The following is a 27330-nucleotide window of genomic DNA, read 5'->3' on the forward strand; positions in this document are numbered from 1 at the left end:
TTAACGGTTCCGGTTTAACACGCCCCCGCCCCCCTGGTGGACATATGCGGAAGTACACTTTGTAATTGTAGACTTGATTTGGGGAGCCTTGTCATCTGTTGGTGTTGGTCCACTGTGTTTTATCAGGTCCAGTTTCAGCGCACCAGCTCTTCATTCTGCTGACCAGCTTTATGGAGATGCCGATTTCATTTTCCAGCAGGACTTCGCACCTGCACACACTGCCAAAAGGAAGCTACTAATACTGTACCTGGTTTAAGGACCCTGTGCTTGATTGGCCGGCGAACTCGTCTGACTTAAACCCCATAGAGACCTGGGCTTCCATAAGAGAGCCACGAATGTTGTACATGTTCATACTTTTTTATTTTATTTTTTAATTGGTCTGAAGTAATAATACATTTTCCGAAATACTAAATTTGGGTTTTTTATTAGATGTAAGCCATTATCCAAATAAATAAAGACTCGAAATATATCAGCCTGTGTTCAATAAATCTATATAATATATGAGTTTCACTTTTTCAACTCAATTATGGAAATATATCAACTTTCCAATTAGATAGATAGATAGATAGATAGATAGATAGATAGATAGATAGATAGATAGATAGACTAGTGCCCAGTGTCTTCCTACTGCTATGACTCCTTTTCCTTCGCATGTTCTTTCCCCTAACCCATGTTAAGTAGATATTAGATGCATTATTGCTTATAACATCCCATAAATAACTCTAGGTCACAAATTTACCATTTGCCCCCCAATAAATTCCCCAGAAGTATTAGGATAAGACTTAATGCCAAAAAGTAAGTCTGATTCGCTCTCCATGAAGTTAATCAAATGGAGTAATGGAGTTATTCATAGAGTTTTTACAAAATAAGCTGTAAGTTTAAAAGATATATGGATCAACATATTTAGAGTCGTTGGGTTCATGTAAAGCACATTCAATCAAATATGGGGAAATTATAGGGAAAGTCTCTATGTCATAAAACTCCAGGGAAAAGGGAAGTGTTGTATTTACAGAGTAACATCGTACCATAGCTCCATTTGAACAAATACGTAATAAAAGTTTCCATCAATAACCTTGTGGAGTTTTCAGTTCAATCATTTAATTGATCTAGATTTGATCAGAATCTCCCGCTTGTGGAAGAGATCCACAAGCATCCATCTGTGGGAAATGTATACACATCCATGGAGGCCAACATTTCAGGCATGAATCGAACAGTCCGACCATACTCAGCCATACTGAGAAACTTTTCTACCTTGATGGTGTTCAAGCAGTAGTGAAACACTGGCATAAAAGAAATAAATGGGGTTTTTCCTTTCATAACTGTGTTTTGTTATTCTGCACAATCAAGGTCCTGGTTTGAAATGAATAAAAGCTTGTAGGTAATTTCTGGTTAAATGAGAAATGTTATTAACACTGGCTCAACATCTAAGTAATATACACAAAGCAAAACCTCCATGAAATGACATGAGGAAGAAACCTGATGACACCAGAAAGTACGATTATAAATCATTTCCTTCAGATTTACAGACAAAGAGTTCAGTTGTATAACCAGAAATTTCTTTTTTTCTATGTTGTTGACATTCCTAGCAAGAGTGGGTGATTTCAATGGGCACGTTCAATACTTCATTCATACTGTAGTTTAGCAATTAATGCGTAATTGGACAAAGAACCACAGTAGGTACATTCCATGGTATTTAAATATTTAACATAGGGCCAGTGGTGGCTCAAATGGTTAAGGTTCTGGGTTACTGATTGGTAGATGGGGGTTCAAAACCCAGCACCACCAAGTTGCCACTTTTATATACCGTATATATATTCAGCACTCAATATTTTCAGATTTCCAAATATTTCATTGAGTGCTCTTTGAAAGGTTAATGCTGTTCCTTTCTATAGAAGGTAAACACACTGTGCTGAGCTTGTTTGACACAAACTTAAAAAAAAATATATGTCCAAAAAATATGAAAGTAATAAAACAAGACAGGGTGAGCTCACTCATTTTCCATAACTGTTCAGGGTCAAGGGGCATCTGGAGCCAAACCCAGGTAACCCCTGGCACAAGGTGGGGTACATCACAGAGTACAAGCATACAGACAATTACTCACACTATGAGGAATATGAAACTGTCAATGAGCTTAAGTCACATGAGGAAACTGGATTACCAACCAAGCAAGGAAAGAACATGCAAATATGACCCACACAGACCCAAAGATGGGACTTGACCTTTGAATGCAGTGGTGCGAGGCCAAAGTGCTAATCGCGACACCCCCAGTTTTCAGGAAATGAGCTACCGCGAGTTGGTGTGATGACGTCAGAAGTAAACAACCTGACATTATTATAATATTATCTGACAGGAATGTCCATATTTTTTTTACCTTATTATAGAGTGACTCATTGTTGTACTTTTTGTTCTTTTTCTTACTGTAAAGAGGATAATAAAAACACCTTTTCGTGATACCCAGAAACTCTTACTGTTGCCTACTGATTGCTACAAAGCACTAACACTGGAGACTCCTTCCAAAATTTCTAATATCTTCACTAAGAAAACATTAGCATATCAAGGCTTATCAACACATCCTTATAAAAATTAAAACACAGATCTGCTACAAATGAGTTGTTGCTGTAGAAATGATAACATAGTAGAAGAAGAGCATTGTTATAAACAGTTTTACAGAACATTAATCAAACCAAATTCAGAAGTGCTCGATTATAAAAGAAAACTAATTTAAATAATAAAGTTAAATAATAAAATCTTGTGGACAAAGAACGTTCACTCACTCACTCACTCACCTTCTATACCGCTTTATTCTGTATTCAGGGTTGCGAGGCAGGGTACACCTGGACAGGGTGTCAAGCCATCGCAGGGCACACACACACTACCGGAAATTTACCCGGAGGAAACCCACCAAGCATGGGAAGAACATGTAAACTCATAGAGATGGGAATTGAGCCTGGCTGGGAATCGAACTCGAACCCTGGAGGTGCAAGGCGACAGTACTAACCACTACATCACGGTGCCGCAGGCCAAAGAACAAACTAATAAAATAAAATGTAATATTTCTACATCTAAAAAAGAAGGAGTAATGTAAGTGTGATTGGGCAGTCATTTCCCAGTTCATCTGATCAGCTGATAAACTGGTTATTTGAACAGCTGATCACATAAGGAACATTAATCCGAGGACTTCCTCCATGTAGGATCACGTTACACAGGGTAATTGTGCTTTAGGGTTTTTTCTTAATTCTCTGGAGAAAGAAACAGTAGCTTCTCCTTTTAAATACGTGCATCCATTAAAATATTATTATAAATTGTCATAAAATCCCTGCTCATTCATTTTCCATGCGGTTTATCCTGTACAGGGTCGCTGGAGCTTGGAGCCTATCCCAAGAGCCTTCGGGCACAGTCCAAAGACATGCAGATTAGGCTAATTGGTGTTCCCAAATTGCCCGTAGTGTGTGAATAAGTCTATTACTGTGTGTGTGTGTGTGTGTGTCCATCTAAGGTCTACTTCGCCCTGTGCCCGAATTCTCCTGGGATAGGCTTGTGACCCTGAAAACTGGATAAAGCGGTATAGATGATGTGTGTAAGTAATGCAACCACGGGGGGGCGCAATCCAGTGTCTTCTTGTGCCAGTCCCAAGTCTGGATAAATGCAGAGGGTTGTGTCAGGAAGGGCATCCGACGTAAAACATTTGCCAAATCAATGATGCGAATCAAGAATATAATTCCCATACCGGATCGGTCGTGGCCCGGGTTAACAACGACCGCCACTGGTGCTGTTGACCTACAGGGTGCTGGTGGAAATTGGGCTACTGTTGGTCGAAGAAGAAGAGGAGGAAGGCGTGTTCGTAAGCAGAGAGAGAAGAGGAAAGGCAAGAGTTTAGGAGTGATAGTGGGGACTTTGAATGTTGGGACCATGACAGGGAAGGGAAGAGAGTTAGTTGATATGATGCAGAGAAGAAAGGTGGATATACTGTGTGTACAGGAGACCAGGTGGAAAGGTAGCAAGGCTAGAAGCTTAGGATCAGGGTTCAAATTGTTTTACCATGGTGTGGATAGGAAAAGAAATGGAGTACGAGTTATACCAAAAGAGGAGTTTGTAAGGAATGTTCTAGAGGTGAAGAGAGTATCAGATAGGGTGATGAGTCTGAAGCTGGAAATTGAAGGGATAATGTTTAATGTTGTTAGTGGTTATGCCCCACAGGTAGGATGTGAGTTAAAAGAGAAGGAGAAATTCTGGAGTGAGTTAGATGAAGTGATGCAGAGCATCCCCAGAGGGGAGAGAGTGGTGATTGGTGCAGACTTCAATGGACATGTTGGGGAAGGGAACAGAGGTGATGAAAATGTGATGGGCAGGTTTGGTTTTCAGGACAGGAATGTAGAAGGACAGATGGTGGTGGACTTTGCAAAGAGGATGGAAATGGCAGTGGTAAATACTTTCTTCCAGAAGAGGCAGGAACATAGGGTGACATATAAGAGTGGAGACAGAAGCACTTAGGTCGACTACATCTTGTGTCGACGTTGTAACCTGAAAGAAATCAGTGACTGCAAAGTGTTGGTAGGGGAGAGTGTAGCGAGACAACACAGAATGGTGGTGTGTAAAATAACCCTGGTGGTGAGGAAGGCGAAGAGGACAAAGGCAGAGCAGAGGACAAAGTGGTGGAAGCTGGGAAAAAAAAGAATGTTGTAAAGTCTTTAGGGAGGAGTTGAGACAGGCTATGGGTGGTCAGGAGGTGCTTTCAGTTGACTGGACAACTACAGCCAATGTGATCAGGGAGACAGGTAGGAGGGTACTTGGTGTATCATCAGGTAAGGGGAAAGTGGACAAGGAGACTTGGTGGTGGAATGAGGAAGTCCAGGAGTGTATACAGGGAAAGAGGCTAGCTAAGAAGAAGTGGGACACTGAGAGGACTGAAGAGAGTAGACAGGAGTACAGGGAGATGCAGAGTAAGGTGAAGGTAGAGGTGGCAAAGGCCAAACAAAGAGCATATGAGGACTTGTATGCTAGGCTAGACAGTAAGGAGGGAGAGGGGGATCTGTACAGGTTGGCAAGGCAAAGAGGTAGAGATGGGAAGGATGTGCAGCAGGTTAGAGTGATTAAAGATAGAGATGGAAATGTACTGACAGATGCCAGGAGGGTGATGGGAAGATGGAAGGAGTACTTTAAGGAGTTGATGAATGAGGAAAACGAAAGAGAACAAAGAGTAGAAGAGGTGACTGTTGTGGAACAGGAAGTAGCAAATATTGGTAGAAGTGAGGTGAGAAGGGCGTTGAAGAGGATGAAGAGTGGAAAGGCTGTTGGTCCTGATGACATACCTGTGGAGGTATGGAAGTGCTTAGGAGAGGTGGCAGTAGAGTTTTTGACAAGTTTGTTTAACAAGATCTTGGAGAGTGAGAGGATTCCAGAGGAATGGAGGAGAAGTGTATTGGTGCCAATTTTTAAGAACAAGGGAGATGTGCAAAGCTGTTGCAATTATAGAGGTATAAAGCTAATGAGCCAGACAATGAAGCTGTGGGAAAGAGTAGTGGAAGCTAGGTTAAGGGCAGAGGTAAGCATTTGTGAGCAGCAATATGGTTTTATGCCTTGAAAGAGTACATCAGATGCAGTTTTTGCTTTGAGGATGCTGGCGGAGAAGTACAGAGAAGGTAACAGGGAGTTGCATTGTGTCTTTTTAGATGTAGAGAAAGCGTATGACAGGGTGCCAAGAGAGGAGCTGTGGTATTGTATGAGGAAGTCTGGAGTGGCAGAGAAGTATGTTAGAGTGGTGCAGGACATGTATGAGAGCTGTAAGACAGTGGTAAGATGTGCTGTAGGAGCACAGAAGAGTTTAAGGTGGAGGTGGGTCTGCATCAAGGATCAGCTCTAAGCCCCCTTTTGTTTGCTCTGGTGATGGACAGGATGACAGATGAGGTAAGACAGGAGTCCCCATGGACTATGATGTTTGCAGATGACATTGTGCTCTGTAGCGAGAGCAGGGAACAGGTGGAGGAAAATTTGGAGAGGTGGAGGTATGCTCTGGAAAGCAGAGGAATAAAGGTTAGCCGAAGCAAGACGGAATACATGTGTGTAAATGGGAGTGACCCAGGAGGATCGGTGAGGCTACAGGGAGCAGAGGTAAAGAAGGTGCAGGATTTTAAGTACTTGGGGTCAACGGTCCAGAGCAACGGGGAGTGTGGAAAGGAGGTGAAGAGGCGAGTACAGGCAGGTTGGAATGGGTGGAGAAAAGTGTCAGGTGTGTTGTGCGATAAAAGAGTATCAGCGAGAATGAAAGGAAAGGTGTACAGGACAGTGGTGAGACCAGCGATGCTCTACGGCTTAGAGTCAGTGGCGCTGAAGAAAAGACAGGAGGCAGAGTTGGAGGTAGCAGAGCTAAAGATGTTGAGGTTCTCTTTGGGAGTGACAAGGATGGATAGGATTAAGAATGAGTTTATCAGAGGGACAGCCCACGTTAGATGTTTTGGAGATAAAGTCAGAGAGGCCAGATTGAGGTGGTTTGGGCATGTTCAGAGGAGAGATTGTGAATATATCGGTAGAAGGATGCTGAGGTTGGAACTGCCAGGCAGGAGGTCTAGAGGAAGACCAAAGAGGAGATTTATGGATGCAGTGAGAGAGGACATGAAGTTAGTTGGTGTGAGAGAAGAGGATGCAGAGGATAGGGTTAGATGGAGGCAGATGATTCGCTGTGGCGACCCCTGAAAGGGAACAGCCGAAAGACAAAGTAGAAGATGATGTGTGTAAGTGAATCAATATGATCATGATGATGTGTATATTGCAACTCTGACACATAAATTGTTAAAATGAGTCATGTGAAAAAGAAAGTACATCCTTCTTCAACTACATTTAATATTACCAGTACAATTTTGAGATCCTAACCAAGGGCTTTGAACAAAGAAGCAATTTAGAAAGAAAAAAAAAAACACACACATACACACACAGTATTTAAGTATTAGGTTTTTAAGATTTCACCCAGAATTCAGAAACTAGGTGGGAAAACACCCAGTACTACACCCTTCCTACTTCCACAATCATTAAACAATGAAAGTAGCAGCCCGGTGCTAGTGAAGCGGTGTTATAAAGAAAGTTTTGGTAAATTTTTTTTCAAAACTTAAAATAAAAATTGAAAAGAAGCATTGAGAGACTGACAAACTTGTACAGCAAATATTTACTTCAAGTTCTTGTTGCCAAAAGGTTGTTCTAAATGTTTTATAGGCTTTACCTATTATTTTTCCCACTTGATATTTTAAATTGTGATAAAATCACTGTTCATTCATTAATTCATTCTCTATACCGTTCATCCTGTACAGGGTCAAAAGAGCTTAGATCCTACACAAGTAGACTTCCAATTGCAATTCGGAAATGCCCTATTTGCATGTTTTTGCATTATTGGAGGAAATTGGTTTCTGATTTTGAAAGATTTACACAACTACATTGGAACAACTTCATGTTTTATTTCTAATTCAGCGGAAAAAACATCACTACAGCAGGTCAGATCGAACGACCATGCACAAACACAGAGGAATACTACAGGAGGTTTATTAACCTGCAGTGTAAGGGTTAAATAAGAGTCTGATGATTAAGTGTCTCTTCTGGGTTTCAGGTGTCTCATGCAGGTGAGTCGGTGCTCTGTGCTTAATGCTCAGACTTCTTCGGAGGGAAGAAGGTGTACTCGACAGCCAGGGCCACTGCGAATGCGATGAATCCTGTTTTAAATCCACGCAAGAAGACTTCGCGGAAGGTGACCGGGGAGCCGAAGGAGTACCTCCATGCTTCGTTTCTGAATAAAAAAAAAGATACACAAATAGAAGTGAAATCTTATTTCAATGCAATACCTCAAGGGGTGGTAAAGTCAAACTAGGACTACTGACTGCACAGAAAAATAATAATAATATATACCATAATGAGAGTAAAAGCTATCTTTATTCTTCTATATAATCCCCTGCTACACTAATGTACTTTTTTATTACAGGATTATTATTTATTACAGTATTAAAAATACTATGAGTATCTAATAAGCACTGAATTGCTGTCAAATCTTCTGCTCCAAACACAGTAGGTGGCGGCATATCACCAGCTTATAGACACAAAAGAAGAAGGAGGACTCTAAAAGTGAGACTGTTGAGCATGTACTGCTCTCAATAGAGGCTAGATATAGTGGCACAGCTCCAAGAACTATGGAGTAAAAAAAAAGAGTCACTGATCAGGGAAGGAAGCGTTAGACTTTTAAGGAAGACTGAACTGGAAAATTAGTCTTTAAAGAGACCGGGGAAAAATGAGACCGACTTCTGGTGGTAATGTAACCGACATACTGGATTCCAACTGCCGATTAAACGAAAAAGAAGAAGAAGCAATACTTTCATAAAATGGGAGTATGTGCAAAAGATGGAAGCGCTTTTACTTTCTGCAACAGCTGTCCGATATTTCTAAGGAGTATTAAAGTATTTAAAGTTGGTGTGTTTACCTAAAAAACAAATCATTTATTTGAAAAAAAATAATAAAAATTAATTCAAATTTACATACATTTACCTTTACAAATTGAGTCATACACAGTATGATAAGAAGTGAAATGCTTATACGATCGTTATGACATAAAAATTGAAAATAAGAAAAAATAAGGAGTTTATAATAAAATAGTATGAATATATAGAGAAAAGTATGGACTAAGAAATTTTAGCTGTAAAAATTTACATTATGTACAAATAATAAAATAAAACTAAATTGAAATAGAAGGATATAGTATCTATATGAAGTATAGAAACCATTTCCAGTCATGATGTGCAGAATAATGTGCAAAATCAAAGTTTCATGGTGTGCAAAATGCAACCAACAAAAGCTAGATTAAATTGCATAAAGGAAAAAACTCTACACACTGTGCAATTCACATTCTGGAAGTTACTCTTAAAAAAAAAAAAAACTATCCATACTGATAGATATGCTCATAATTAATATTTTGTAACTGTTGTGTAATAAACTAGGTGGTTTGCACCTGACTCTATCTAAGGAATTATCTGGTCCTTAAGATAGTTTTTATAATCCTACAAAGGCTAATAATTTGATATGTGTATCATATCATACAGTATTTGAATCAGTGTTATCATCAGATTATCAATGCATCCTACAATAGCCCCGCACTCAAAGAATCTCACCTTGCCCAAGGGTCCTTCAGACCTCGTCGAGCCAGCCGCTGTTGGGTAAACTCCAAAGGCGTTCCCTCCCATTTCCACGTCTTATAGTCCGGCATGGACAGCTTGCCATGGCCGTGATCCCCGCCCATGGCTGGTTATGGTAAAAAAAAAAATAAAATAAAACACCCTTATCAATAAAACATTCCTTTTTTCTAAGTATTGACTGACATCAAACAACTAATACAAACAACAATATCTATTTACAGTATAAGCTTGAGTTCATTTTATTTGTGTTGACAAAGACACAAAAACAAAACAGAAATGAACAACGAAGTAAATGTTATACGGTAAATACGGTTGAACATAATACATCATTTATAAATTATTTACTTTGTTACAAGATTAGATCTTAGTGTCCAACTGGTTATCTGTTATTGTAAGGGACTGAGTTTAAGAAGACACTTGATTATTAAATGTGTAGAGTAAATTTTTTTTTTAATTAAACTGTTTTAGCGAAATGTTTCCTGTGTTTATATACAGGATCTGTAATTAATTCTTGCAGGTCAGTGGGGAACAGATGATGCAGAGCTTATCCTGGGAACACTGGGACTGAGGCGGAAATACAGCCTGTTTAGGACACAAGTACATTTCCGGATACGCACCCACACATGAGCACACACATACATACAGATAGAGGGCAATGTAAAGTAATCAATCCACCAGCAAACATGTTTGTAGTAAACAGGAAGAAACCAGAGACACCAGAGGAAACCCAGAAGGACACTCAGAATCGAAATGGGAATCCTATAGCTGTGAAACAGCAAGCTACTTATTTTATATTTTACATAATTTATGTCTTTTCTAAATATTTTTATATGCAAAAATAAAATTAGGGTTGAAAATTGGTAATCTTTTTGAAGGGCTGGAACAGATAACCTGCATTTACATTATTTCCTATGGGAAAGTGCATTTTACAATACAAATTTTTATTTTAAGAACTCTTCTTGGGATTATGGACTATTTCTTTCTTTCTTTCGTGTTTTGCCTTGAACTAACTCAGGAAGCCTAAAACAGGTGTATAACAGAAAACAATGGGGAAAGGCGCACAGGTACAGGTTGTATTTACTGACTGAATTTACAAGAATATACTGTGTGTACACACACACACACACACTGTAAATATCTAATTTTTTGCAGTTGCAAATATGTTTAAATATGTTTCAAATGTTCCTTAAAACATAATATAGTGGGTTTTTTGTGAAATATTAAGGTAATAAAAGCTGGAAAATGCAGGGGGAAACACTTGGGGTAAACCAAACCCTTAGAAGGGTTTAGAAGTGTAAACACTAACACTAGTCTGATCAGCTTCTGCTGTTTTTCCTCTTCTACACCTTTACTGGTTGGCCAAAACACACGGAGATATCCACTAAAACCAACGTTATAGAAAGACTGCTGACTAACTAACTGACTACAACTAGTAAACTAACCATAAACCCCACTAGTCCCTAAGCTCCCCAGCTGTCTCTTAGCTTAGCACAGTTTCAAATCTTGTTACAGTTAGCTTAGCAACGCAACTAACTAACATAACAATATCACAGGTCGTTCTTTTTCCTAAGTGACAAAACGCCCCACGTTATCACGGTGCAAATAACATTTTGCTGTCGATATGCAGTAGAATATTTTGCAATATAAAACCTGACAATCAAATACAAACCTTTCTATGACCTCGAACACGGAACAACCGAGTAGAGGAGCAGATATAGCGACCTTTCACATGAAACACTTCCGGTTCAGAGCCGAGTAATAGAGGAGACACTTCCGGTTGTTGTAAAATATATTATGAAATGGATTCCTCTCTTCTCTTTTGTTAATCTGTTTATTATTTTACTTTTTTACTATACAACTGTACATTCACGTGTGTGTCTTTCGGTATAGTTTAAACTTAGTTTAATTTTTGTTTTTACTTTTATTTTGCCTTAGTAATTCTATTGTTTCTGATTTATAAATACTGTAAAACTAAACTGTAAATAAAAAGTATTTTAAAAAACATAAAAGATAATAATAAAAAAATACAACTGAAATACAATTTTGTTTATATTCTGTATTTTTTTATTTATTTTAATTTTGCCATCACAGTTTTGCAGTGTCATCATGTTCTTAAATTTTTTGAACAACAAATATAAACTCAGATCTAATATGGCATCCACAATCATCATAAAAATAAAATTACTATAAAAAAAATAAAATTACATAAAAAAATGATTCACGTTCTGTTTTTTAGTATAATTTGATCAAAATTATTAGTATTTTTGTTAATTATAAGAAAATAAAATGCTAATTAGTATATATAATAAAATATATATATATATATAGTATAAAAAGTGACATACAATAAAATTATGTTTTAAACCGGTAATTTATTTGTTTTTCTCCTTTTTTTGTGAAGCACTTGAAGTTTGGTTGTTGCCATAAAAACTGAACGTACATCATTATCATAAACCTCATAAACATTTAACTATATATGTTAGTTTTTTGGCTGCTCCCGTCAAGGGGTCCCACAGCGAGCCATCGATCCTCACACAAATTGCCACAGGTTATATGTGTCATAGGCAGCCCATACGTCAGAAAAACTGGCACAGCAAGATATAGATGTTCACAGGTAACGGAAGCACGCAGGTGTCAAGTTCTGGATGCCGTCAGAGCCGTCAAGCAAGCAAATAAACAAATGTAAAAGTCAATTTATTTTAGAACAAAGTGGATTTTTAAAAACGATGAAATAACACATATGACATTAAGTAATAACAAATTCAGTCTATTGTTATTTTAAAACACACAGGCCAGCTTTTCTGGAACAGTGCTTGCAAGAACAGTACTGTATTTTTATATGCATTTACAAAACCCATTCACCACGACAATGAAATTGGCTTTCATGAAGGCCTTCCCGTTAGAGCAAGTGTTTTAATAAATGTAAGATATTTTACTAAATATAATAAATTGTATTTATTTTCATTTAACATTTCCTTAAGCATTTAACCTTTTATGCTGTTTATGCACAAAGCTAGAAGAGCATGGTTAACTGAAATTTCCTTAGATGCTGGAAGAATTATGCCTTCCCTTTTCTTAATGCATGGGGGCATGGTTCCAGTGAAGGTAATGACACATTACGTGTGTAATTCCCTTCACTAGAACCATGCCCCTATGCACAAAGAGAGCTTAATGTATACTTGTTTTGTGCATGGGGGCATGGTTTCAGTGAAGGGAATTATACCTTTCCTTGGACATGAAGTTCTCTTTTTGAAACTAAGACATTTTAGAGTTAATTTGATCAGCAAATAAATGTAATCTAAAGAGAAGATGGAAAACAAGACAATAAACTGCCAAAACAAGCCAAGAAAGCCTTTCATTTTTTGACTTAAATCCTGTCAAAAGCTTATGGAGGATTTTGGCATTGTGTGTCTATCAAAGCAAATTTTAACATTTGCAAACTTTAGGCAATTTGTCAAAAATAATCAACCAAATGTGAACCATAATCTTGTATACTGTATGTATGATGGGCATTTAAGTTAAACTGGGATTTGTGATGAAATTTCTTGTGAATGAAGGTGTTAAACCAATTGACATTTGCAGAATAGATTGTGCACACTATGATGATGAGAATCTTAGCTGCAAATAATTTTAAAAAGACCAAATTTTTTTTTTAAATGATTATGGCCGAGTCCACTGCAGTCGATCCTGTGATTTGCGTGTCGGTCTGTAGGAACTGTACAGGCGTTCACAAACACCACTTGCACAACTCAGCTGGGAATTACAGTATTGCCACATCCCCCATACACTCCTGACCTCACTCCAAGCCATTTTCATATGTTTGGGCCTCTAGAGGAGTTCCTGGGAGGCCAGCATTTCATACATGAAGCGGGCAGTCCGATCATGTCTCTGATGTATAGTGAAACACTGGAATACAGTAAGTGCATTAGTGTAGCAGGGGGTAATATAGAGACATAAAAGGAGAATAATTGTGTTTCAAAGTCAAAAAAACTAATAGGAAGTGGATATAAGCACTATAGGTGTAATAAGTAGCCAAAACATCAGTGCCTTAATATTTATTTTCCTCACCAGCAGAAGTTGAATCGATCTTTGAGATCAAACTGTGTATAATATTATGAATGGTCTTTTTCCTTTTTTTTTTTATTCACTGGCTTTCAGACATCTGTCCTCCGCATTCTGTGAACGTGATCTTCCTCATTTTATTTCTGTTGTGTTTACAAGCCAACTGTGACACAGACACAGTTCTTCCATGGTTTATAGGTCTATGAAAGATCAAATTTGTTTCTATATCAGTTCTCTTATAGATAAAGAGCTTTGATGTGTATAAAAATACACACAAGGGGAAAACTGATGAGAAAACACTAGAAGTTTCTATAAAGTCAGTGAAAGCCATTACTATGAGGTGTGGATTCACACACACACACACACACACGCACACACACACACACTTTATTTTTTTAGGAGCATGAAAAGCAATGTTAAATATAATGCCTACTTGTTGCAACATGTTGCTTTATGGATGTATTAGGCCTTACTTACATTAAATTGTAATTTACAATAAATTTATTACAGTCTACTCACAGCGACACCATTTATCAGCTATTTATTCATTTATATCTAGTTACTATATAATAATATTTTTTATTTAGTGTTTTTTAAATATGTAATTAGTTTCATAAACAGCAGCCCCACAGCATTGTAAAAACATTATCCTCCCTGTCCAATTTATTAGGAACACCTATACTGTATATACCTATTAACTCATGTAGTGTGGGTATATGGATCATATGCAAAATATCACGGAAATACATATCAGTTAATGTTCAACATCAGAATCGAGGGAAAAAATTTGATTTTTCTGACTTTAATCCTGGCACGAATGTTGATGAGAGTTGGGCTGAGAATTTATAAATTGAAACTGATGATCTCAAAATTTCACTTACAACCGTCTATAGAGTTTACACAGAATGCTGTTAAAAAAGATTATTTTGCCTGGCTTTGAGATTTCTCAAGATTTTTTGCATTCTGAGCTGCTTTTCTGCTCTCCATAGGTATAAAGAGTGTTTATTTGAAAAAATGATAGCCTTCCTGTTAGATTTAACTAGCCAGGCCATATTTCTCTGATTGCTCACATTAACAGGATGTTAATGTGGACAGAAATGCCACTCAGTGACCACAGTATGTTCTTGCTTTTCAGGCACCATGATGAGTAAACTCTAGAGAAGGTTATGCATGAAAATCCCAAGGGCATACTGAATTGCTCAATCTAGCCCATCTGACATCAGCAAACATACAAGGGTAAAAGTTACTGAAATCACTAGTCAAGATCTTGACTTCTTGTGTTTAGGCATTGCACTATTGCCACATGATTGGGTGCTTGGTTATCTCTGAGGGTTAAAAAAAAATCCAATTAAACACTTTTATTTAAATCCTATTTTGCTTCCTTATCCAGTTAAGACATTTTATTGACTTATGTGCTGATGCATTGTTGTTTGAAGCCATTATGTTTTTGGACCTGGTTTATAGCATTGACAGGAAGAAACAGTGACACATCCAAATATCCAGGTCTTGGTTCACACACTTCAGAGCAGCCTTGACAAACACGATGAATCACATGCTCATGAAATCAAACTCACTTTTAGTGCTTTACCCAATTTCCTGTGTGGATTGGTTAACATGTACAGTTCTGTAAAAAAAAAAAAAAAAAAAAAATGAATTAACCCTTACTGATTTTTTACATTTTGCATATTTTTCACACCTATACTGTATGATTTAGATCACAAGATCATAAATTTTAATATTACACAAAGTTGCATTAATAAATATTATATTTAGTTTTAAAATGATGATTTAATTCATTTAATCGAGAGAAAAAAAAAAAAAGCTGTTGAAACCTACATAAAAAGTAATTGTGACCTTAACAAAGTGAAGCAGTTTGTGGTACCTTGGTGATCATATCATGCAGGACCTGTCATTGACCTCGTATCTTTGTTGCAGTAATTTTAGTAAAAAATAACTGTTATTTAACATCTATTAGATCCATCTTCAACACAGTTCAGAAAGTTTCATTTTCGATTATTTACAGCCTGTGATTAATGAAATTAATGCAATTGTGTAAAGCACTAAAAGTGAGTTTGATTTCATGAGCATGTGATTCATCGTGTTTGTCAAGTCTGCTCTGAAGTGTGTGAACCGAGACCTGGATATTTGGATGTGTCACTCTTTTTTCCTGTCAATGCTGTAAACCAGGTCCAAAAACAGAATGGCTTCAAACAACAATGCATCAGCACATAAGTCAATAAAATGTCTTAAACCCTAAAACCCAAGCAGCACAGATATGTGCCAGCAATTAGCCTAGATCAATGACGATTAAAAAAACTATGTGTGCTCGTATAGAAGTTATCATTACTTTTATAAAGGGTAAATTTTACCACTGCCAGAATATGGGAATGAAGTTGCAAAAATGTGGAACTCACAAAAAGACCCTATTATTATTATTTCTTGGTCATAGAAACAACCGAAAAACATCTGTAATAACAGTTAATGCAATGTTTTTGTTTAACCACTTTAATTAAAGTCTACACTTTAATTATATCTTCATTTAAAATCCTCTGTGGGGGTGGATAGGAGCACAAATCTGAAAATTGTGTTATTTTTCAATATTACTCATAGACCAGACTATGTATATGGAAATATATATTTTTTACTATGTATATGGAAATATTTCTTTTTTTAAGTAACTACCTCTACAGTATTACTGCACTGCACATACAACTGCATGTATGTATTTGCACTTTATTCCACACATAGTCCTTACTTTTACTGTCTTGTATGGTTTATAGACTTTGTTTAACATTTTTATAGTGTTAATTTTCTACTTCTATGGAAATAAATGTTGTAAAAACATTATTGCTGCATGTCATACTTTGTTTGGTTGCTTGTACTGTATGACCAGTAAAATTTGAATTTTAATTTGAATTATACATTAAAGTGTAATAAGACTTGGCGGGGATTATGAGAATTCTACAGTGTTCTACAGTGTGGCAATGACATACAGAATGATAGATATGTTTTTTCTGCGCTAAGAAATCACCTTCATCTCAATTGTATCTGAGAAACCTGATCAATCACAGACATTCATGTGAAAGGTGGATGTGTGAGTCGAATAACAAACAGTATCCAAGGCTGAGCTTTACATAGTCGCTAAGAAATGTCTGATTTTGTGTTTAATTAAATTTGTTTTTATACTGTATAGTATGAACAGCTGAAATTTCCCAAAATGATTCACTGGGTGTTAGAGTAGTACTCAGAATTACAGTTGCAAGTGTTCAACCTTTAAATATTAATTGTGAATTATGATTTATAATTATGATTATGAAAGATATTGACTTTGAAACATTTCTTTGCACTGAGCTGATGGTCTAAGAACGGCTGATAGTTTCCACCAATAAACATTTCAAGTACATGGTGATACAGTATAATACAAAATCAATAGTAAACCTTTTTATGCTTGAAAAATGAAGTTATTAAGATGGAACACACAAAAAATAGTCTGTACCGCAGCTGATCATACAGTATTTATATGTGCAAAAGTCTTGAGCTCCACCCTCATTTCTTCAAATGTTGCTTGCAAAAAGACGTTTTTGTATTCATTTTTTTTATTGTAGATTCAAGGGGTAGTTCTACAGGCTTCATGAAAGCCATTTTAGCAAGTTTTTGTTTCTCATTTTCAAATCAGTCCCTGTACATGAGTAGTTTCAGAGGAATGGTTTCATTTGTTAAGTTACACAGTGACCTATGAATCATTCAGGCATAAAACCATCCAACTTAAGGCATCAACTAGTGAGAAACAGGTGCAGATGATGACAGATGATCAGGCCGATGATTAGTATACTGGTGATACTGAATGCTGAGTGGTTGGAACAGACAAGAGGGGAAATAAGGTTGCTGCTGAGGTTGTTACACAAACAATTAATTTTTTAATTGTATCTTTAAGTGCTTTGCAGCCTTTCACAGTAAAACAATTGTTCCTCTTTCTTTAATTTATTTTATGTTGTAAAATGTAATTAATTTTAATAATTTAATATGAATAATTGAGGGGGTGGGGGCGTTGGGGCCCTTTTACACAGTACTGTGCAACTTTCCAATATTGAAGGAACACATTAAGTCATTTTACGCTTATGTATAATTCTTCCTTATGGCTTTTCTTGTGTTTACAGACTTATTCTATTTTAAATATATATATATATACGTTTAGAGGCTAATTTATTTGTGATCCATTTCTCAGTGTTTTAATGTAATTCAACATCTGTCTTAGACTTTTATTGTACAGTATGAGCATTTGGAATATATCCCTTCTATTCTATTCTATGTCCATGTTGTTCTTGAACATGATTATACTTGCATATATAATCATGTTGTGCATTTAAAAAATTTACATTTTACAACACAAAGAGGAAGTACTATATATACCAGCATGATGGTATCATGTGTGTAACTGTGTATAATATAACATAATTAGCTATCTAAATATTTAATATAGATATCTACAGTGGTTTCATGGACATCTATATTGAGTTACAGCCTGTAATTTTATCAGCCACCTTCTTATTCTGCTTAGACTTTTACAAAAGGGGCTCTTTAATCATGCATGGGGTGTTTATCATCATATTAGAGAATAAAATAAGGGTACATACCAAGCAAACTATTCCAAAGACATTTTCTTCACCAATTACACAAAAAGGCTTAGATATATAAAGTTCATATTGGCCTGTCTTAACGGGTAGGAATATATATATTTTTTTTGCCTGTTTAAATTTTTCTTAGACTTGAGTGCATAAAGTGGTTCTGCATATCTGGTGACCGGGACTTATCCCTGACTGGGACTCTAACTCTGACTGGAACTCTAACCCTGGCTGCAGCAGGGAAAGTGCACTATGGAGTTCAATGAGGATCCCCTATGAATATTTCATAAACGGTGGTGAAACTGGAAGAATGTTTTTGGAAGGAATGGTGGGATTGGATGCCTGACCAGTTCTGATAGTAAATTGTGGGGTAAATAAATTAAATCTAGTTAAAATGGCAGTTAAATATAAAAGTAAAAAAAAAAAGAAATGACAAAATGTGGTGTTGAATTTGTTTTCCAATAACTGCAACATGCTTTATTCCTTAAAAAATAAAAAAGGCATATGATAATAAATTGGCTATTGGCTGGAGTTAATTACAATTTTTTTTAAACATATAATATTAGGAATATATATATATATATATATATAAAATACTAACATAGCATACCATAGCATAATTTAAATGGCCGATAGGTAAAATAATAAGAAATGTAAAAATAAACTTGTTTTTCATTAACTACTGTACATGCCCCACCATGCTTTATTCCTCTTAAACCACATTATTCTTTTCAATTCTAAAATATATAAGGGACCATTTTTTTTTTTCAAATTAAAGATGTGTTTGTGAGTGTGGAATGTCCAGGAAGGAAGACTCTGTCACTTTTTTCCCCTTAACTTTCTTGAAGTGAATAAAACAAATGCAGAGCATTATGTCGGGTAACGCATTTGTTAAAGCTATATGTTTACGTCTGATTTTGACACTAACACCAGATTCCTACCTAAAAACATTTCTTCAAACGTTTTAAAATCTATTTGTTGAGCTTTTAGCTATGTTCACATTTCCAGCCTGACTTAAATCAGGTTTTTTTCCCCCCTAACGTGATAGATCTGATCACTTTTTAGGGATGTTGTTTTTTGTCACAAATCTGATGTTGTTTGAATCAGATCTGAGTCACTTTCATATGTTGTCCTAGAACAGATATATATCTGATACGTGATCATATGAGTTGAATTGCTTGTTGATGTCATCAGTCAGCACCGGGAATGTGGGGAATTAAGTTTAACAGTGAAGGACAGTGGAGAAAGTATTAAACGGAAGGAAAGTGAAATCAGTAATTCAGAAGATATTGGGGCAATAAGGCCGTCCAAGCGAAACTGGAAGGAAACTACAGAATAGAGCAGGGTTTGAAATAATTTATTTCAAATTTATTTCAAATGTAAGAAATTACAAAAACGTGTTTTTGCGAAAAAGTGTCAGTGAAAAATAAAGAGCCTTAAATCTACAGTACGTCCAAAGATGCAAAACATAAGCAAAGACTTATCAAAGTGCGCACCCGTACCATTACAATGTGAACTATCAGAGCGGAACAGTATGGCTTGTATCTGTGTACTATATAATGATAGTGTACTAGAATGAGTGCCTTAGCATAAACCATACACCCGAGACTACTGTTGGAGCTGGTGTTATAGAAAATGAATCAACACCATTTGACTAATAAGATTTGAAAATTCAACAGTGCTGTACTATAGATGGTCTTATACGTCACACATATCAGTCCTAATATTACACAATAAAATTATTGTGTAATTCTGAGATCACTTTAATTTATAAGTGAACAAATGTTTGGTCTAATTACTCCCTTGTAATTACTGTAAGAAAAAAAAAGAAAGATTTTATGATATTTTGGGTGTTTTTCCATAATTGGGAAGTTTTCTCACATCCTCGGTCACATCTGATACAACTCCACAGTCTCTCTCTCTCTCTCTCTCTCTCTATCTATCTATCTATCTATCTATCTATCTATCTATCTACAGTATCTATCTATTCATGTATCTATATATCTCATTCTCACCAGCATAATGTTAGCAGCTGGCTGCAAAATAAATAAACGCATCCTGTTTACAGCAAACTCGAAGAACTTTCACTTCCTTCATTCACACACCGGAAGTAGGTGTACTGTTCCTTTAACAGGCAGTAAGTAGACTCTGGTATATGATGTTGTGTGGTGCTTTTCAGCTCTCACAGTATCGAGTCCAGCAGAACAACTGTGTGGACATGGGATGAGATGAGGAGGACAAAGACATGCTCGGCTTTTAAGAACAGTTTTTTTCTGTAGGTAATTATGAAGGTAGGTCTGTTTTTTGTTATTATTGTTGTCTTTTTAGATACTGTAAATGCTCACATAGTAGACAAACGAACTTATAGTTTAAGTAATTAAAATGAATACAAATAAATATTAATGTTATGGTAAATCAAAGTAAGGCGAAAGTTTTTGGCACAAATGTATAAAGAGCTATACAAGTTTGTGTAAAGATAAATTAATTACTTGAAATATGTGCTACTTATCACTGGTTGTATGTGCAGTATTCATTGATGCTTGTTTATTTATTCATTTATTTATTTATTTGTTTGTTTGTTTTATTATTTAAAAATCATGCACATGTCTTGTGCGTTCAACATAAAAAAGGTAAAATAAAATATACTGTATGTTACAACATTTTTCCATTTTTTGGCTGAAAAAGATCTTGAACGTGCCTAATAGCTAAAAAAATTATTTTGTTTTATGGTGTAAATGTAAATTAAATATTTTATTTTATTTATATTTTCAATCTATTTGTTTTCTAAAATTGAATATTGATTAAAAATATAAATAAAAGCTAAAAATAATAAAACTGAGATCCAAAAAATAAGAGTATGCAACAGTGCATGGATTTTAAGTAGGTGCATTTAGATAAGCAAAAAGAAACAAACTAAAAAAAATACATTCTGCATTTCAAATCAAATCAAATCCATGCACAAATGAAATGAATGAAAGACTAAACATCTACTCACACCTGCATGTGACCTTTAGCCCATAGCAAAGTAATCACCAGCCATGGGGTCAAATGCAAACAAGAGTGCAATATTCCATCCTTTTGATGTTAAAGTTGTTCATTGAGAGATAATAAGTCATGTCTAAATTTGATTTAAATGTCAAATCATTTTTTAAATTAATCAAACACATGATACATCAAACACGTGTGTATCCGAGCAACTAGATAGCCTTTTAATCAGGATTCAGTTGTATATTATTTGTCTTTTTGTTTTTGTCTCTCACCAAACAGTTAGACATACAGTATAAACATAGACATGCATGCAAGAAAATTAGTTATTTGTTATATATATATATATATATATATATATATATATATATATATACACACATGAAAAATTTTCTGCCATGAATGTCTATGCTCCCAAATCATATTCTTTCAAAACCTGTGAAATGAATCTCCTCACAATTTAATACATATTGAACATTTTTTCAAAGTAGAATAAGAGTAAATCAATGAAAGAAGACTGATTGTCTTATGTTTACGTTACAACCAAGGTTCTGTACTGTAAATGTAACCATAAACGATTTTATTATTTTTTTACGCAAATGATGTTGGCTTATATTATATTAAATATGGATAAATATATATAGCCAGGGCCAGGGTGTATCGAATAACACAGACCCCATGATTGTAGATTTATTTTAGAAAGATTAGTTAAACATAAAAGTATAATATGTAACATATTTTAAAATTGAACAAAATTTCCATAGCATAAACACCCTGATTACAATGTACACAGAATTTTGACAGGATATATATTTGATAACTATAGCCAATTACAATCAGCAACACATTACCTGTCAAAAGTTTTTTTTTTTTTAATTTAATTTATTGTTTTTTTTCTAAACAATGGTAATTGTCACAAAGCAGTTTTACAGAACTCAGCCTTTTTAGCTTTGAACAAGAGCCAGAACGTTAGTGAAAATGACTAGTCCACAATGAACTTTGTGCCTGTTCCTGCATTTACATTTTAGACAGAAAATAAGTTCATACACATTTATCAATGGGATCAGTGAAATACAGAGCACATGCTTGTTTTTCCATGTTGTAAGACAAATATGGAGTTACAGGACCCTTGGAGAGAGGAGTCCACATACACTCATACAGTACACTAAACACACAATTATACAGTATAGTAGCTACACAGGATATACACACTCAGATGGATTACAGAAGTATGCCTTATGTAAACACATGTATTAAATTCAGACTTGGCTTAGGTTAGTTAGTTGTCCAGGTGATTTAATATCAGGTATAATTCCATTTGTATATTTTTATCTACACAGATAGATATTAACATTATATAGGACAGGTGTGACTCAAACACTTAAGGCTGTGGGATACTGATCGGAAGGCCGGGGGTTTGAGCCCCAGTGCTGCCATTGTTGAGCCCATGATCGAGGCCCTTAAAGCTATCTGCTCCAGGGGTGCTGCATCCTGGCTGACCCTGCACTCAGACTCCAGCTTCCTAACAGGGATATGAGAAAAAATCATTTCATTGTGCTGTAAGGACCAAGAGGCAGATAATTTATTTTTCTTCTTCTTTAAACCATCTGGTTTACTTGGGGTAGCATTTAAAAACAGTTACGGTATAAAAGTTATGTGATTAGCGTATAAATCCTAAAGTTGATACATATGTTATTAAAAGATGTACTTTCTTTAATCCATTTGTAAAACTATTAACATCATCAGCAGTAATTTGGTTATTGTTGTGAATACAGTGTATGTTTAATTATATGAAAAAAGATACTGAATTCCCCATTACTGATTAACTTTGGTCCTTGGATCCAAAGACACATCATCTGCTAAGATCATCAAGCATGACTTGGATACTTTTGAACACATTTTAGCAGAAGGTACAGCAGATACATAAATTATACACACTTCTATTGAGACTGCTTTTGAAGTATTTTACACCAATGTAAATCTTATCTTTTTTTACATCCATATTTAATATAATAGAAGCCAACATAAAAAACAAATAAAAGAGTTTATAGTTAGAGTTACAGTACAGAACCTTGGTTTGTATAAGTATACACATTCCTTTCTGTTATTATTTTTGTGTTAAAGCATCTTCTAATCGTAATATGACATTCAGTCTTTTTTCATTGGCCATTTTATTTCAATCTACTTTGCAAAATTGCATAGTATCAAATTAGTTTTGTACTAAAAAAAGGAACTGTACAAAAGTCTTGACCCCCCTCATTTCTTTATATGTTGCTCCAAAGAGCTAGACTTTTTTAAAATATATCTTTTATTTTTTATATATGCAGTCTTAAGGAACAGTTCTCCAGGCCTCCTGAAAAAAATTTGGTTGTAATTTTTAGTCTAGTCCCTGTAAGCAGTTCCAGAGAAATCTTTTTTTGTTGTTGTTTGTTAAGCCACACAGTCACCTATGAATCATTTAAGCATGAGACAAAATCTAACTTAATGCACAAACCAGTGAGAAACAGGCACAGACGATGACAGATGATCAGGTCGGTGATTAGTATACTAGTGATGCTGAATGCTGAGTGGCTGGAACAGACAGGAGGGGAAATGAGGTTGCACGGTAGGTCCTGACTAGAACCTCAGTCTTAACTGGACAGAAGCAGCTCTACAGCATGATGCTACCAGTGCCATGCTTCACTGTGTGTATTCTTTAATGATACCAAAGGTCTCTTGTACATTTTGAAGGGATGTTCTGCTGTTGATTATCTGAATGCCGTGCGCAATCTTCTCCCTTCCTAGATGATGGCATTCTGAAAGGTTATTTGTAGCAGATTCCTGACTGATACATTTCAACATTGAGATTGTGTACATTATAGCATTTCCTTTATATCAAAAGTACACATTCATATCCATTTTAAATACATATAAAAGGGGACCTATTATGCAAAATTCACTTTTTAGTCATGTTTAGTAGATGGGTAGCCAGTGCTACAAACAAAAATCATTAGAAAAAAACATTGTCTGCTTTTTGTCCTTTTTCCATTTTTGTATTGGCTGGGATTGAAATAAGATGAAATGATTTTCCTCCTAATCTGACCTTATATTAAAGAATCCTGTCCCCTGAACTTGTTGCTCAGTTAGCCAGCTAATTAGGTCTCTAAGCTAGCTAGTTAGTTGTTGTTTTTTTTTTGTTAACTTTGGTAATTTATGTTGTCATGTCAATCTGTCTTGTCTCGGCTAGCCAGCTAATTAGGCTTCTTAGTTAGCTAGTAAGTTTTCTGTTAATTTATGTTGCATGTAGCAACTTGGTCCTGAGGAACGTTGTTTCGTTTCACTGTGTACTAACTGTATATGGTTAAAGCCTACTTGATTTGACTTGACTTGACAGTTCTGTTGTTTTCTGACCTGTGTCAATTGTCAATGAAATAGTAAAATATGGGACCTTTAAATAACAAACTCATTTATGACTAATATATATATTTATCCACCTTTTAACTTTGTCTTTCTTATGCATCTCCAACTTTCTCAGGATAAATGAAGCGAAGGTGACGTGCACCGAGTACCATGATGAACCAGAGTGAGCAGGAGGATATGAAACTTATCATTTTCATCACCATACCTATGTCGTCCATCATCGTCCTCACCAACCTGCTCATCATCATGGGTATCACCTGCAACAGACAGCTCCACGACACACCCAACTACTTCTTCCTGAGCCTACTTCTGGCAGATGTCTGCACAGGCCTAGCTCTGCCCTTCATCCCTTGCATGGGTATCAATCGACCACTGAATTATCAATCCTGCCTGCTTGTACACATCTTCCCCAATTTCCTCTTCCTGTCTTTCCTCTTCAACCTTGTCATGGTGCACTACGAGCGATATTTGTGCATCGTCCATCCCCTGCACTACAGCCAGTTTTGGGTACACCGCTGCTTTCCAGCTGCACTTTTAGCTGTATGGATTCCTCCTCTCCTCTACGCTAGTTTACCTGCCTTTGGATGGAACAACTGGACAGAGAAACAACTTAACATCAGTTCGATTTCAAATACCTGCCATGCTAATGAGTGTGGCTACAATTTAACAGTGGATATACAAGCAGGAAGTAAAAACTCTTCAGGAACGCCTGATGATGATAATGAATACTGCTCCTACAAACAGATCTTTCCCAAACCTTTCATCTACTTGGAAGTCTATGGGCTGCTCCTGCCTGCCATCTTCTCCATCCTGGCCATGACAGGGCGAGTTCTCTGGATTACACGGAAGCAAATGCGTGACATTTGTAAGCTTAACCGCGCCGTGGAGCGCAATGAGGCCTCAGATCAAGAACATCGCCTCAACCTGCGCTACGCAAAGTGTGTTGCTGTAATCTCGCTCATTTTCCTGGTCTGCTGGGTGCCCTACATCGTCTACCTCCATGTTTCTGTTATGTTGCTTCGAAAAGATTGGAATACAAACTCCCGCCTTAACACCATCCTCTCATGCACGGGAATCGGTAGCATGGCCATCATACCCATCATCCTTAGTCTTTCCAACAGGCAGTACACAGAGCCAGTGCGTAAACTGCTGATCAAAATCAGGACTCGCTGTTCAAGGAATCAAGACTTTGGAGATTTCCCCTGAAAACTTTTCAATTTCTTTTTTAACAGCAATAGCACAATGAACGCTGTTATCAATGTGTACCAGGATGGTGTAGCTGAATCAATTTCTTTGCTGATTTTTACTGGTCAATTTCCTTGACAGGTTGTTAAGTAGCTAGTGTGATAACATTCTGCTGCATTCCAGTACTGTTTTCAAAGTTTCTTTGTCAAAGAAAACTTTTCACTTCCTTGTTGGATTTGACCCTAATGGTTTCCAGTAATGACCTAACAGGTTTAATGATTGATTGTCTAGTTACTCTTTGTTTAATTACAAAGCTTGATTCAATCTTGAACCTATAGTATCATGAGTAATATTTTGGTGATTTCTTGTTTTATGAATTTCCACCTGAAGTGCAGGATCATAACAGATTCTATCACAAAAGTACAGTGATGTGCAAAAGCCTTAAGCCACCCCTCATTTATTATTATTTTGCCAGAATCTTTTAGTGGCATATGAATTATTAGAGTATAAGAAGCGATTAAATTTAATGCATGAACCAGTGAGAAACAGGTACAGACGATGACAGATGATCAGGCCAGTGATTAGTATACTGGTGATGCTGAATGCTGAGTGGTTGGAACAGATGAAAGGGGAAATGAGGTCGCATAAACAACCAATTTTCAAAATTGTATTTACAGGCACTTTGCAGCCTGTCACAATAAAACATTTGTTCCCATTTCTCTAATTTAATCAACATTATTTTACCTAATTTTATATAAAGACATATGGGGTGGTTCAGGACTTTTCCACAGAACTGTACATTACGGCCAATAAATTCTGATGAAACTGCTGCAGATTAGCATATTTTAATCACAAAAGCAAGTAACAGTAAAAAACTGCTACATGATAAACCACCAGGACCGTGAACACTGAGCAGTGTTTGAAAAACACTAAATAACATTTAAATGGAATAAAAAAAAACTGTTATACAGCATTACACAAACAAGGAAACACCTGTTAACAGGTAATGTGAATTTGGTTTTAGTGATAGTTCTTCTAGTCAATTGCTTTTTCTTAGCTATAATGTAGATTTAGCTGATGGACTCAATAGCTGTAAAATAGACCAGTTGTATGATTTTTGTCCATTCCTTTCTTTTCTTTTCTTTTTAAATGGAACATCAAATGTTTTTACTTGTGCACATTGTCTTCAGTCAGAAAAAAACTTTCTTTCACTTGTGTTTGATAAATCCATCGACAATGAAGCACTCATTCAATGAAAAGAAAGCACATTTAATAATGTTACCTACCCATTTTTTTTAATGATGCATACATTTATTTATAATAAATTATTTCTATATCATTAGAAACTAATCTGTCATCAGTTCTAGTTCTAGCTTGTGAGATATTAGTCTAACCAGAACATTGTGGTAAAAATGATTTGGTCACCAAACCATTTAGGAGTGTGTCAGCTTCTGAAACCATCACACCATCATGCACAGAACAAAAACCACCTCTGTCCACGCAAATATTTCGTTTTTTTTTTTTTTTACTGAGAATAAAAAAAAAATATATCATTTATCACATATTATTAACTCATTCATTTAATCATTCTCTAAACTACTAACCTGTACAGGGTGGCAGAAAACCTTGGAGGACAAGGCAGGGTGCCAATCCATCACAGGGACACACACACACGCACACATTACAGGCGATTTGAGAACACCGCTTAGCCTACTCTGCATGTCTTTGGACTGTCATGATTTGAGGCAGCAATCGAACCCTTGACCCTGGAGGTGTGAGGCCACAGTGCTGACCACTACACTTTTGTTCATATTAAGGTTAATTCTTGTTTCTTTATACATAAAGAGGCAGTACATTTCAAAATATAAATTTTAGTTGTGTTTTTAATTAATTAATAGTTAAAGTCATGAAATTCC

General features: G+C 36.0%; 2 protein-coding genes across 3 annotated transcripts; one reads left to right on the top strand and one right to left on the bottom strand.

The window, feature by feature from the left end:
- Positions 1–7422: 7422 nt before the first annotated feature.
- Positions 7423–10911, bottom strand: ndufb3 (NADH:ubiquinone oxidoreductase subunit B3). The gene is made up of 3 exons (XM_053495985.1): positions 10831–10911; positions 9138–9267; positions 7423–7768 (listed from the first exon to the last, which is right to left on the bottom strand). Exons 2-3 carry the CDS (start codon positions 9263–9265, stop codon positions 7624–7626), a joined length of 273 nt encoding a protein of 90 aa, XP_053351960.1. The 5' UTR covers positions 9266–9267; positions 10831–10911; the 3' UTR covers positions 7423–7623.
- Positions 10912–20005: 9094 nt separating this feature from the next.
- On the top strand, positions 20006–26724 carry gpbar1 (G protein-coupled bile acid receptor 1). Of its 2 annotated transcripts, none has more exons than XM_053495970.1 (2): positions 20006–20136; positions 24345–26724. In XM_053495970.1, exon 2 carries the CDS (start codon positions 24380–24382, stop codon positions 25433–25435), a length of 1056 nt encoding a protein of 351 aa, XP_053351945.1. In that variant the 5' UTR covers positions 20006–20136; positions 24345–24379; the 3' UTR covers positions 25436–26724. The 2 variants fall into 2 exon arrangements, with proteins under 2 accessions (XP_053351945.1, XP_053351947.1); XM_053495972.1 differs by having other exon boundaries at positions 20048–20120.
- Positions 26725–27330: the final 606 nt, after the last annotated feature.

Source organism: Clarias gariepinus, chromosome 5, assembly GCF_024256425.1.
Source record: "Clarias gariepinus isolate MV-2021 ecotype Netherlands chromosome 5, CGAR_prim_01v2, whole genome shotgun sequence".
Lineage (NCBI taxonomy): Eukaryota > Metazoa > Chordata > Actinopteri > Siluriformes > Clariidae > Clarias > Clarias gariepinus.